Source organism: Mercurialis annua, linkage group LG6 (genome assembly GCF_937616625.2).
Source record: "Mercurialis annua linkage group LG6, ddMerAnnu1.2, whole genome shotgun sequence".
Classification (NCBI taxonomy): domain Eukaryota; kingdom Viridiplantae; phylum Streptophyta; class Magnoliopsida; order Malpighiales; family Euphorbiaceae; genus Mercurialis; species Mercurialis annua.
The window spans coordinates 10,766,808-10,780,438 of NC_065575.1; the positions used below are offsets into that span (position 1 = coordinate 10,766,808).

Sequence of the window (13,631 nt, forward strand, 5' to 3'; positions counted from 1 at the left end):
TTGAAAAAATGGCCTGTATTTTCATGAGACGTTCACTTTATGCTTGGTGCATGACCAAATCATATACCTGCGAATTCTGTCCTTTTAGTGCAGTCAATTACAGAACAAAACAAAAAGAGAATCATATAAAGAAACAAAGTGCAACTCAGCTGACAATAACTATATCGTTTCTTGCATAATCTATAAACATTATTGATAGAACTTGACTTCTTCAAGGCAAAACAAAGATTACCAGTTTGCTTGTCGGACAGCTTTTGTCCGATAAGTGCTCAGATGGTACTTGAAGTTTACGAGCTTTAAACGTATTGAGTCATAATGAATGACTTGAGTTTATGATGGTACTTCGTATCCTTTTAGAACTCAGTATCCACCAATTATGATATGCCCCATTTCTTTCAATCATTATGCTCCTAAATATGCTGTAGGTAAGAGATTAAAACTGAAACACAGTTTTATTATATTCTTGTTCAAGTTGAACAAGTCTCAATACTAGTTCACAAACAAAAAGCACAAAATTTGAGCCCCACTAAGAATCCCTAGGACTACAGTATCCACAAGATCATAAACCAATCTTTTACTGCAATTTCATCCAACTACAGCACTTTTCTTGATTCTCTCCCTCTCTGCTTCTTGCTTTACTTCAGTAACCATTCCATACCCTCTACTACTTCACTCCCAACCAATGATAAGATACTCGTACAGCACTGTTCAAACTTCAAATTTTGACGGTATCTTGTAACACAAGTATGTGGGAGGTCAGTTCTGATAGAGAAGGCTATCCTAGCAACTGGTCTCGCAGTTGCGACTTGTGTCGTGCAGCACCCTGCACACTCTATTGCTACACTGACTCAACATACCTCTGCGAGAATTGCGATGAATGTATTCATGGAAGAAATCCCTTGGCTTTGCAGCATGAGCGTGTCTGCGTGCCCACAGCATGTCAAAATGCTCCACCAACTCTTACTTGTCAGGCTGATGCAGCAAACCAAGGCATCGGTTTTGATACTGAATTTCACCTGTCCAATCCATTAATCCACTGCCATAACAAGATCCAAGCATCTCCTCTCCCTGGTGTAGTTCCCTCAGCTTCAACTAGTGGCCCACCGCGAGTCTCAGATATTGAATTTATGGGCAACAAGAGTATAGAAGAGGAAGCTGATTCTTGGTTACTGCTTGATATTGATAATGATGGTAACCTGATTGATAGTGGATTTGATTATCAGTGCCAAGGTCAGAATGATCAGCAACAATTTTCCAGTGTCCATCAGGAAGGTACTGGCAGTGATGGTGTTATTCCAGTTCAATTCTCCGAATTAAAGGATCAACAAAACCAGCAGCAGCAGAATATTTATGCTGACAGTTGGTATGAAGCCTCTAAAGCTGCTTTCACCAATAGTGCTTCAAGTAGTCAGCCAGTAAGATCCTATACCAATTTCACTATTCCTTGATTTTTCTATGGCCGGTATTTCTCACCGTCAGTTTAGCTAAGCTCCTGATGAGAACTACCAGTACCTAGACAATATTTTCTATTATTTCTGCCCACAGCTCTGCAAGTCATGCTCTTGGAAAATCATTTATAACTAATATGTTCTACAATGAGACTATGTTGCACGAAAATTTCTCGAGTCCTATAACTCGGTATTTTATTTCCGTTTTTGAAAATGCTTCTGAAAATGTGAAACTCTATAATTATAACCTATTACTGTAATATATATGTTTCACTGTTACACACTCCAATATTTCAACATTTCTGTTTCCGAGCTATATAGCCGGAAAATTTCTCTGTGTTATATGTTATATAACCATCCTATACACTTCTATGTAACAACTGTTGTATATAGTTGGAGCTCTATCTTGTGGGAGACACCTGTTTACTGCAAGGCGCATTAGCTGTTCGAACACGAGATAGAGTTGGTTGTTAATGTCCTGTGGCATGCGAGATATATGTCTCGAGCAAGACATGCGATTCTCCCTATTTCAAAAATTTATTTACGTTATATTATCTTTATTATTCATATTTAAATTCTCTTTCACTAGTTATTTTTAGTAACTAGTATATTTATTCTTTAATATTTTTTTCTTTCTTTTAATATTGTGAATGTTGAATTATTGAGATAAAATAAAGATCTCCTGCAATATTATTTTTTCTAAAAAAAAGACCTAGACCGATGCATACAACTTAATAATATTCTACTTGTTCCTACTTCCTAATATTAGAAGGGGTAATGTTTTATCCTGGAGAATTACACAATAAATCCTTAAGCACTGAGCGATTTATTGCACAGCTCGGTAAATTGTTTTTGCTATTTCTGTTTTTGTAACCGTAAAATAACTGGCTCTGAAATTTCATTATCAAATTCTACCAAGATTAACATTGTCTCTCGTGTTTCTGCAATGCTTATGAAACCAGAACCCTATTGGCTATCATCTGACACCAAGCAATGTTCCGAATTCATATTCAAGATTTCTAAACGGGACAACTGGCCTACTTCCAAGTTGTTCATTATTCATGCCACAAAGCAGAGAAGAAAGGGTCCTAAGATACAGAGAGAAGAGAAAATCAAGAAAATATGAGAAGAAAATACGGTATGCCGCTAGGAAGGCCAATGCAGAGAGTAGACACCGAGTCAAAGGCCGATTTGCAAAGAAAACAGACATGGATTTTGAAGTAGATCATATGTTTCCTACAGAAGATTATGACTATGGAGTGGTTCCTTCATTTAGAGTAAACTAAGACAAGAATTTGACTTATATGATTTTATTGCTGCTCTAACTAATGTATGTACTTTTCTCAAGTTGGGAAGGTAAATATAAAATAAATCTTCTCTATGCATTAAAAAAATGAAAATAAAACTAAGTCCTCTGTATACTGTCCTGTCCTAAATAAATCTAAACTTGCATTTCTTTATCGGCATTTCCGTCTGTATTTTGTCCAACTATACAATAAAACACCTTAATGTATCCAAAAAGAAAGAAAATGACAAGATGCACTAGTGAAGACCCACTGCAGTAGTACTAATCTTTAACAAAAGATAGTTGCACTTTTATACTTTTCTGATAGAAAAGTGCAGAAATCATGGTAAGTTCCACCTACTTCTTAAGACACGTAGATTATATCTCTATCAGGAAGCTATAGCATTAGCAACTTTCACTATAATAATCTAGCAATTAGTAAGTGAAAGCATTGAAATGAAAAATATTAAAATAGAAAATGGGAAAACTGTAAAAATGAGTTTTCAAAAATACATACGAGACATCGATACGGTATGTCATACAAAAATAGGTTATAAATACAAAATTTTGGAGTTTCAAAAGCGTTTTCAGAAATAGGTTATTCCTTATCAACAATAACAGATGGTATTCTTGATTTTCTTATTTCACAGATTATCAAAATTTAAGACTAGCAGTTGCATCATAAAGAAAAGTAACATAAACCAAAATATTCTATTGAAGATCCTTAGTAGTGATCTTTTTGCAAAAGATGACTGCACTTTTCACTTTTTTCACGTTGTTAAGCACAGCTTAGCCACATGGAAAGATGTGGAAGGAGAGGCTCCTATGCAACCAATGGTTGCATTGGATTGGATTGCATGAGTCCAAATTTTTTGAAAATACTTTTCTTATCCAGACCTTGACACTTGGCATTTCACATCTGATCCTTGGACCTCACACTCTCTCTACTTGAAGTATCTATTCCACTACTATCATTGGCTGCTCTCATTTCTTCTTTTCTCTTTTTTTCCACTCACTTAAGCACTAAACCTCAGATTCTTATATTCTAGAGACTACAGACTGCTCTCAGGGACGTAAAAATGGGTTGGCAGGTGGTGCGGACCATCTAAGGGACAGAGGGGGGCCGGCCTAAAAAAAGTTATACACATTTATGAGTTTTACTTTTAACTTAAAATTTAAGACTCTTTCCTTTTTATGTGCACCTATTGTTAATTGACTTGGTAATTAGTAATCTATCATGACTTGAATATTAGATTCCTATCCTATATATATACAATGATTAGGGGTGAGCATTCGCTTCGTTCAGTTAAAACTAGGCCGTAAATTCTCAAACCGAATTAACCGATCGACCGAGTGCTCAAAACCGAACTCACCGAATAAGAAACCCTAACTGAAACCGAACCGAACGAAAAGGTAGGTAATCCGGTCGGTTCGGTTAAAACCGAGCTAAATACAAGGAAAAAAAATCAAATTTTTGGTTAATTCAATTGGTTTGGTTAATTTGAATAATTTAAAGTTCAAACCAAACCGGCAGCAAAAAACGGACAAGTATTTTAATAAAAAAATGAACCAACCAAATCCAAATTTATACCCGAACCAAATGATAACATGAGTATTAGTTTTCTATGTAGATACTATCTAAACTCTCCTAATTTAATATGAAGTTGAATTTCTCACCATAACTGTTCAATATAAAACCTATATCACCAAGAAAAATAAAATTATCTCTTAGAAAAACTACATGAGCACTTATCTTGTTATTTCTGTCCATAACTGTTCAATTAATTTATTTTCAACTTATAGAAAAATAAAATTATTTCTCCATAACTGTTCAATTAATTTATTTTCATCAAATACAAAATTTAAAAGCACTCATCTTCATTCATTCCAGGTAATTAAATTTGGGGTCTTATTTATTTATTTATTTATATATATATATTTATCTTGTTAATATTATATATACAAAATTAGAAGCACAAAAATTAAAACTATATTAGAAAAATATAAATCAATATTATTGGTTTGCTTTGAAAATATTTAAGATTTAATTGTTATTGAACATATTAAAAATTATATATAATAATTTAGTCACAAATTTTCCGCTAAAATTATATGTCTAGTCCGCACTGATGTAACATGAATATGACTCATTTAACTCATTTATTATAAATGAGTTGAATATGAGTGATATCAACACGACACATTTAATCCATTTATTTAAATGAGTCAAATATAGGCCATACCAATACGACATATTTAACGTATTTAAAAAGATCGAATTAACGTATTTATATGGGTCAAATATGGGTAAGACCAACACAAGAAGATATTCAGCATATTTATAGCTAATGTATTTGAAACGTGTCATAAACAGTGAAATGAGTTCGCATGTGAACCCTACATGATACATTTTAACCCGAGTTATAAACGGATTAATGCACTTGTGACATGAACACGTGTAAACTCGACCCTAAACCATTATTTTTTCGTGTTAAGCGAATCGTGCATGTTCGTGTATCATGATCCATTTTGACCCCCTACTGAAGCTAGGGGAGAGTACATGGACGGTTAGACGAAATTATTCAGTTTAACTGATTTATTTTGATTAAATTTGGTTAAGAGTTTTGGCTACATCGGTTAGCTCGGTTATTTCGGTTCATTCAATAATTTTTTTTGGTTCGCCTAAAGTTAAAAGCTTTAAAATTGAATTAACCGAATTAACCAAACACTTTAAATTTATTTTAAATTATGGTTCTTTATATTTTACTCGGTGTAACCGAATGAACTAAACTAACCGATTAATTCGGTTGGTTTGATTATTTTTAAGCTTTTAACTAATTCAGTTAAATTAGTTTCACTTAAAATTGATAATTCGGACGGCTCAGTTCAAAAGATAGAGTAATTTGGTTAGTTTAGTTTTTGGTTAAATAGGTCGGTTATTCACCGGACCAACTATTTGCTCACCCTACCATCAATATTACCTTTATCATTAGGGTTGCACATTTGGTTCAAATCTTACATGAATAACTTATTTTCAAAATTAAACTGAGCCGATTTGCTAAGAATTTTAATTTTCCAAAGTGAAATCAGTATGATTAACTTTTTTGGTTTGATTTAGTCTTTTCAGTTTATACCAAAAGTCCTCTCAAAGAAAAACGTTTATAGCAAAAGTCAACTAAAAGTTTTCACTTCTAAAACTGAACCGAAAATCAATTTTAAAAAAAGAAATTATAATGAACTGAATTTTTCGGTTAAGTTTAGTTATTTGGTTTGGTTTGATTTTTATACCCCCTACTTATCAACACTTCCAAGATAGTTTTCTCCCTTAAGAAACGTTAACCTCTCATCTTTCTCTTTTGGTTGAGAAGCTTTAAACGTGCTGTAGTATGGAATGCGCTTTTAATTAAACAGAAGTCACAGTGGTTGAAGTCTTGAAGATAAGTAGAACTTCCAAATAACACTTCCCTTACTTGAAAAATATGTCTCTATTCTCTAATTGAAAAAGTAATCAAAGGCTTATCATTTAAGGTTTCACTTATGAAGTGAAATGCAGCTTAAACTGCAGTAATTGAAGTTAGAAGTGTTCATTTTCTAAACTGAAATGTATGAACTATATGTTACAAATGATTCCACGACAGAAAATGAAACCTTAAATTCCTACTTTTCTTACAACAAGTTTAGATTAGAAACCTCCAAAATCCTATAGTATATGATTCTTTCATTTTTCATAGTGTGGATAAAAAGCATAAAGAATACCAATTTTTGAACCTATAGATATAAAAATACATGGGGTACAAGTTTTTCTATGACAAATTGTTATGACCTTAAGACAATATGTACATTACCCAAACTTAAATCATATAAGTTGCTACCATATTTCAACTAATTCTCCTACTCTATCCCACTATATCGTACCAACCCTTTAATCAATTCAATTTGTAAGCAATATATATATGCAACTTGGACTTACTAATACATGAATATGATAAAATGTAGACGATGGCCATATATAAATATAAAGGTTCTTCCACGTACTTGTACCAAAGAAACGAAACTGTTCTCCATCTGATTCTCAATCATCATGCCCATCTTCGCCTTCAGAATCTGCATAAACAAATTCATTCAGGATTCAATAATAGTAAACTATAGATGCCTCCAAGCTAACTTTCTCATCAATAACATGCCTAGTTATCCTTATAATGAGTTGCATTCAAGTTAGATTAGAGAATTTCCATTCTCTGAATTTGGAAATATGTTCTAATATTTAAAGAATGGCAATGTTAAATAACATAATATCATATACTACGGTGTTCAGTTAGCATCACTGATGAAAGGACAAGTTTATGTGACTTGGCATGGCGCGAGAAGCTACAGATAAATGGTGCCTAACTAAAAGTTGCAACTCTGTGCCCTTGGAGAGCTCAGTTTATTCAAAAGCCAGTAATAAGTTCTTCTCGCCATCAAAACAATAGGGACATTATACTCATTATTAAACTTGTTGAAGATATGAAATATAACCAAGGTATATCTTTTTTTATCAGCGGTTGAGTCAATCATCAGAAGAATTAGAAATCAGATTATTCTGTTCATTGGCGCATTCCTAAGGTTAGAATCAGAAAGTATTGACACAGTACGGGATCAGACATTTGATACAGGTTCGTCTTAATCTGTTAAACTTGCTTTTGTTTGGACATCCAGCTACTTACCTGATCGAACATCATCACTGACTTTGCCCCTGGCCTTGATTTGGTCCACAACCATGCCCACCATCAAACTCCACCAATACACGTTAAAAACAGCTATGCAGAACAGAAGAGTGTTAAATAGATAATAATACAGAGGTCCAACCACCTTGTGCTTCTCCATGTTCAAGGTCAAAAGAACTTCATAGCTGTTGGCAAAGGAAACAACTCAATATATCATGAAGATAGGAAGTAGATTGAATACGGGAAGAAGGCAAAAGGGGTAGGTGCTGTATGCTAACTAACCTTGTGCTCCAAAGTATCCAGAACGGATAGTAAATAATTCGTAGTATTGTCCAAGAGATAACAAACAGAAGAAAAAAAATACTAGACATCCATTCGCAGCCACTATATCTTGATATCTTTGCAATTTCTAGGAATCCATCACATGCATCATGCAGGGCTAAAATAATTGATCCAACACGAGCAAATCTATCATAGGCAGCACACTGTTAATACAATAACCAAACGTCTTAAATCATTGTAAGCAGTTTAACAAAGTACAACCAAACTTCAAGCTGCAGCCCTTTCAAATATACCTAAATAGATAAGACATGACAAGGAGGATGACAGTTGCCACATGATGAGCCATGGAAACTCCAAAATCAGAGCGCCTCGTCTCCCAGAAAAGCAAAGCAAATATCGAGTATAGGTAGAATCCAGCAGAGTACATGTAATGGCCCTTCAGTTTCAACCTGAGCACAAACAAATTACACAGTCAGCTAATCCTGAGCATATACATTTGCATAACCATACAACATTACAACAAGGACAAATGAAAATAAAACACTAAGCCTCAACTATAGTAAGAAATTGTAGTTGGATTAGTTAAAAATCTCACTTAAGTTTCTGATCAGGCCAAACTTGATCTCCAGGTCCCACCCAGAAATACTTGGTGTTAGTGAACCAGGGCTCATTGTACGATACAGCGAGAGCCAAAATCTCAGCAGACGAGAAGTAAACAAACTTCCAAGCTGACTCCTTAAATTTATTGACTTTCTTTCTATTCGCATGCGTCCCAATATCTAATGATGCATCCTTCCCAAACATCATTCTTTTGGCTAATTTCTGTGAAAAAAATGAGAAAGTTATGGCATATTAAGCAAGTAATCAAAATGACTCCTGAAGAATAATGTACTATAGGCTTTTAGCATGTGGCCCAGTACGTACAAGTACAAAGAAAGCAATTAAGAACCAAATCAAAGTTTACACACAAAATATGCGAATTCAAAGTGCTAAAGAAGCCCGCACGGATTTGATCTAGTGGTTTAAGTCTCAGCCATCTGAGCGCCATGGCTGCGGGTTCAAATCCCGGCCACGTCATTTCCAATAAATATAGAGTGGCTGAGACTGAGTTGTTGGCCATAAATCCAGGATTTGTCAGGCATGTGGGGTAGCGGGCGGTCCACATCCCAGGCTTTGACAGTGATCCTGAGCATCGGCTCGAGGGAGTACCAAGAAAAGGAACAAAAAGTGGTAAAGAAAATCCTGAAAGGCTCAACTCATAGTACATTGCGATCCAATGTCTAGCACTTCAAGTTCACAGCTTGTATCTGATATTTTCGAGGGAAACTGATAAACCTCTGATTTCCACATCTTAAATCTAAATTAATTAACTAAAATTAGATGAATTCATTAATATAACAACCGTATAAAAGCAGCAGGCAAAATAAACACAATACTATATTCTACTCAATAAAGTCTAATAAATAGCATACCTAAAAGAGATAAAGAAACAAATCTTGCATACTAATTTGTAATCACAACCAAATGAGAAAATCTAGTAACAGTATAAACCCTAGATGCAGTAAAAAAGATTACCTGAAAAACGTAAGTGTCAAGCAAAAGCCTAAGAAATGGGAAGAATAGAGCAAAGAAGGGAATGATAATGAAGTCAATGGCCACTGGGTATGACTCTGACTCCCAATCGATAATACTCCCATTGGCTCCTGCCATTCTCATCACCTGCTTTTTCTTCAGGGAACTGAGAAGAGTAAACGGATAAGCAGATTTTAAATATTATAGAGACTGATTTTGTTTATGCAGTAAAGGTTTTGTTGTATTTGCCAATTATGCACCAGACTTTCTCCATATACATCTGTTGATTTTAGCAAACACTTTGTAAATTTTGCCTATTCAATTGGCCCCATTACACCTCACTCGTTTATGAAATCTTTACAATACGGACAAAAGATCGGGTTACCCCCTCAACTTGGCACAAAGTTTCTAAAAAGTCTAAAACTAGAAATCCAAATCTCTGAACACGCCTTTACTGACATTGCATCTTAATTGAAAAGTGGATTTTTAATCAATTATAATTTACTCTAGTTAATCATAATTATATACTAACTAATTATAATAAAACTCTAATTAATTTAGACATTTTTTGAATCTTTTTTTTAAAAAATACTTTTTTTTTATTTCCAGCGAGAAAGAGAAGTTTTCTTGCCGGCTGTTCCTCTTTTCAGAGAAGGAGCAATAGCTCCTCACCAAAACAAGGAACAAATTTGCTCCTCGCCAAAAATGAATAGATGGGTCTGTTCATCAGAGAGGATTGGGTCTGTTCATCAAGAACCTGATGAATATATCCACTGGGTCTATTTTGAGGGTGTCAATTCTCCGGTTTTGTCGATTTTTTTTTAATTTTTTCTAGCGAAAGGTTATTAAGTTTTCTCCGTAAATCGTTTTTGTTTCGTGTAAAGGGTATTATTTTACGGCTTTTGATTTTAAAAAATTATTGATTAATAAAAATTAAATAAAAAAATTTATTATTATTTCTTAGATTATGGGAGTTAATTTGAGATGCAAAGTTTTGAATTAAAAGGATTAATTTGTTTTTTTTTAATTATTATGTATTAATATAAAATGTTAAAAAAAATTAGGATCATTTCAAATTTTTTACATTTAAAAACCACTATACAACCGAAGTGTGTCTCACTCTCTTGGGTGAGAATGGGAAAGAATTTTTATAAATGATACGAGTTTTTTACTTTGGATTTTTTTTGATTGTGACAAGTTGAAGGGGTAAACTAATCCTTTATTCATATATCTACCTTAAAAATAACATAAAAAGTCATTTTTTGTTTTTACTCACATTATTTAAAAAAAAAAAGTTTTTATTCTACTTGTAAAAGATTAATTTTCTAATTTTATACACTATTTCTTTTATTTTATTTTCTCCCTTGATAAAATATATAATGTCATTAACAGAATATAATATCGTCTAACTTATGGTTTAATTATAAAAACTCTAATTCTATTTCGACTCTATTTAAAAAAAAATCGTTGGCTCGTGATCTTTAACTCCATATCTAAAATACTGCAATAACCCATAACTCTAAGATCACTAGACACTGCATAGGACTAGTATCTTAACACAACCAAAGAACAACACTCAAAATAGAGTAAGCCTAAAGTCAAAGTACATTACATATCCGACCAATACAATAACTAGTTAAGTTTAGGTGAGTTCTCGTTTTAAAAACAATGCAGAGTAATATAATTCAAACAACACCTTTCGATATCCAAGAAATCCCAGAGTAACGTGTTAGCCATATATCAACTATATGTTTAACACAACATGTCGGGAGACAGAAATTTAACCCGACCCAGTCAGAGTAAAATTCAAAGTTAAATCCTTTAAAACCAAACCAATGTATTTGAAAACAAATAACTCACTTTAAGTTTAACCCAACACAAGTTAAAACCATAACAACAAAATACAACAATATTGTCCTCTGTTACCCGGACCCTCCGTTTTGGGTCGCCGTACCCGTGTCGACTCGACACGACACGGGACACAACGCGGGATATGTGTCCGATCCGTGATGAAGCAGGCGGACTCGTGAAAAAAAAAGTTCAGTTGTTTTTTTAAAATGAAGGTTTTTACAGGTTTGGGAAGAAGAAGAAGTGGTGAAGATGAATAGATGGAGATGCGTGTAGCAATTTTTATTTTCTTTTTAAAATAGTAATTAATACTGAAAAGGTATATGATAGGCTGACAGTTCACTTTTTGGAAGGCAACTTTTGACTTTTAGTCTTTTAATATACTGAAATTAGGGTCGGCTGCACGTTACTAAAATAAAGGAAATTTCGAAATTTTTTAATTTAAAAGTACTTTTACTTTATCAGTACAGGAATAAATTTGGACTTTGATATTTTTATTTTTAGTTGAAGACTTGAAGTTACAATTTTTATAATTTTTATAATTTTCTTTAACCAAACGGATCCCCGCACCCGTGTTTAATTTCGGATCCATACTCTCGTATCTTCAAATTAGGAGATTACCGAGTCGGACTCTCGGATATGTGTCCGATTCGGACACCCATACCCGTGTCCGGGTAACATAGATATTGCCAACACTTGGTCACTTTCACTCGGAGTTCATACATCTCAAATAAAACACCTTAAGTGTAACTAAACATGATTTCAATCATTTTAAATTAACTAAACTCAGATTTGAAGTATATACTTAAAATAGACTTAAAATCCTGTAAGAATATCCACAACTCAAATGCCAAGACAACCATCGATTATCAAGACAATTCAAGGTAAACTAACATCTTTTATAAGTTCAAATCATTTTCAAAACATATTTTTCAGCCTTTAATAACTTGGTTTTAATCAAAATTAAGTCAAAGCACTCAAATAATCAAGTATGGCAATTTTGTCGAAAATTGCCTAAACTAGCCAAACGATTCAAAACCAACAATCGATGAAACAAAATATGTTACTACTGATTTAAAACCTTTAAAACATCACTTAGAATATATTATATCAGTAGGTATAGAATTTGAAAACCATATTGTATTCGTGACGTTCAATTTCCTTAAAATCACCATTTTCGCAAATAGTAGAATTTTTACAAACCAAACCAATTTCGATTCTCATTTACAAATAAAAACTTTTTATATCAGTAGCTATTGATATAAGAACACTTAATAATCAATAAATTTGGATTCAACCATTTAAATAATTCATTAAACGAATCCAATTCGCACAAGTCTAGAAATTGCCTAATCATTGTTTAATTACACCAATTCGTTATTGAATCATGCCAAACTCTTTCCAAAACTTATAACATCAGATCATATATGTAAAACCCATCGTTTATTCATATAAGGTCAATAGCTTAAACATAGCATATCAATAACAACACTTCAATCCAACAAAATTCTATATTATGCATTTATAGGCAAAATCACATAACAACGAATCCATAAATCAATTAGGAGTAATTACATTACCTAAGAATGATGAATAAGATTATAATTGATGTATTAACCCAAGGTTCAAAGGGCTGGACCGAAATCAATTGGATTTACAAGCCACCAATGAAGAACACAACGTAGAAATCGCATAGATCTTGCGAGTATGATGAAAAATCAAGTTCTTAGCGTAATGAATCGCATTCGGACTTGTTAGAATAAAGGAAATGTGTATTTTCTATGAAGATATTCGTTTTAGGGTTTGTGGAAAAGAAAAGTGGGCTGCTCACATGAAAATAATAGTCTATTTATAGACTTATGCGGGCTTTACATGGGCTTTGATAACAGCCACGGTTTAATTAACATTTTGAGAGTTAGAAGCATCCAAACAACGTGAAAATTTTACTCATGCTAGAAAATACTCTTATGAACAACATATCTAAAATTGGGCCTGATCCGACATTTCAATTGGGAGATATCAACGTTTTACTAATACATGGCAGTTTTAGAAAACATGTGAATGCTGTTTTGATATATACCCGAAAATAAATCGAATCAACATCAAACACATACGAGATCATGGGATACATATAAGACACTCAAAAAGACACAACAAAGGTATCACAAGTGTTACTTCTAACATATAACCATTTAAAATCAAGTTCAAAACATAACAAGAAAAATGTTGAAATGCAAAATAACAACGAATGCAAGAAAACAACAAATTTGTAACAGATAACCAAACTGACAAATCAAGTTTGAAAACACGGGGTATTACATTATTCTTTAAACTTTTCTTTTATTCAATTTAGTCCATAACTAAATCAATTAATCATTCAATCCTAACATATACGTATTATTTATGTTCAATAAATAATACGACTCGAGAATTTATATTTTCCCGTCAAAACTAAAATTTCCATTCTTGAGACGTAATTGGTTAAATTAC

At 33.1% G+C, this 13,631-nt stretch overlaps 2 protein-coding genes across 2 annotated transcripts; one reads left to right on the forward strand and one right to left on the reverse strand.

Annotated features, from left to right (window-relative positions):
- Nucleotides 1–401: 401 nt before the first annotated feature.
- Nucleotides 402–2,905, forward strand: LOC126687030 (zinc finger protein CONSTANS-LIKE 1-like). Its single transcript, XM_050381375.2, has 2 exons — nt 402–1,415; nt 2,411–2,905. Exons 1-2 carry the CDS (start codon nt 747–749, stop codon nt 2,732–2,734), a joined length of 993 nt encoding a protein of 330 aa, XP_050237332.1. The 5' UTR covers nt 402–746; the 3' UTR covers nt 2,735–2,905.
- A 3,574-nt stretch (nt 2,906–6,479) lies between these two features.
- LOC126687031 (ceramide synthase 1 LOH3-like) lies at nt 6,480–9,581 on the reverse strand. The gene is made up of 6 exons (XM_050381376.2): nt 9,297–9,581; nt 8,317–8,543; nt 8,015–8,170; nt 7,722–7,907; nt 7,440–7,624; nt 6,480–6,837 (listed from the first exon to the last, which is right to left on the reverse strand). Exons 1-6 carry the CDS (start codon nt 9,435–9,437, stop codon nt 6,806–6,808), a joined length of 927 nt encoding a protein of 308 aa, XP_050237333.1. The 5' UTR covers nt 9,438–9,581; the 3' UTR covers nt 6,480–6,805.
- Nucleotides 9,582–13,631: the final 4,050 nt, after the last annotated feature.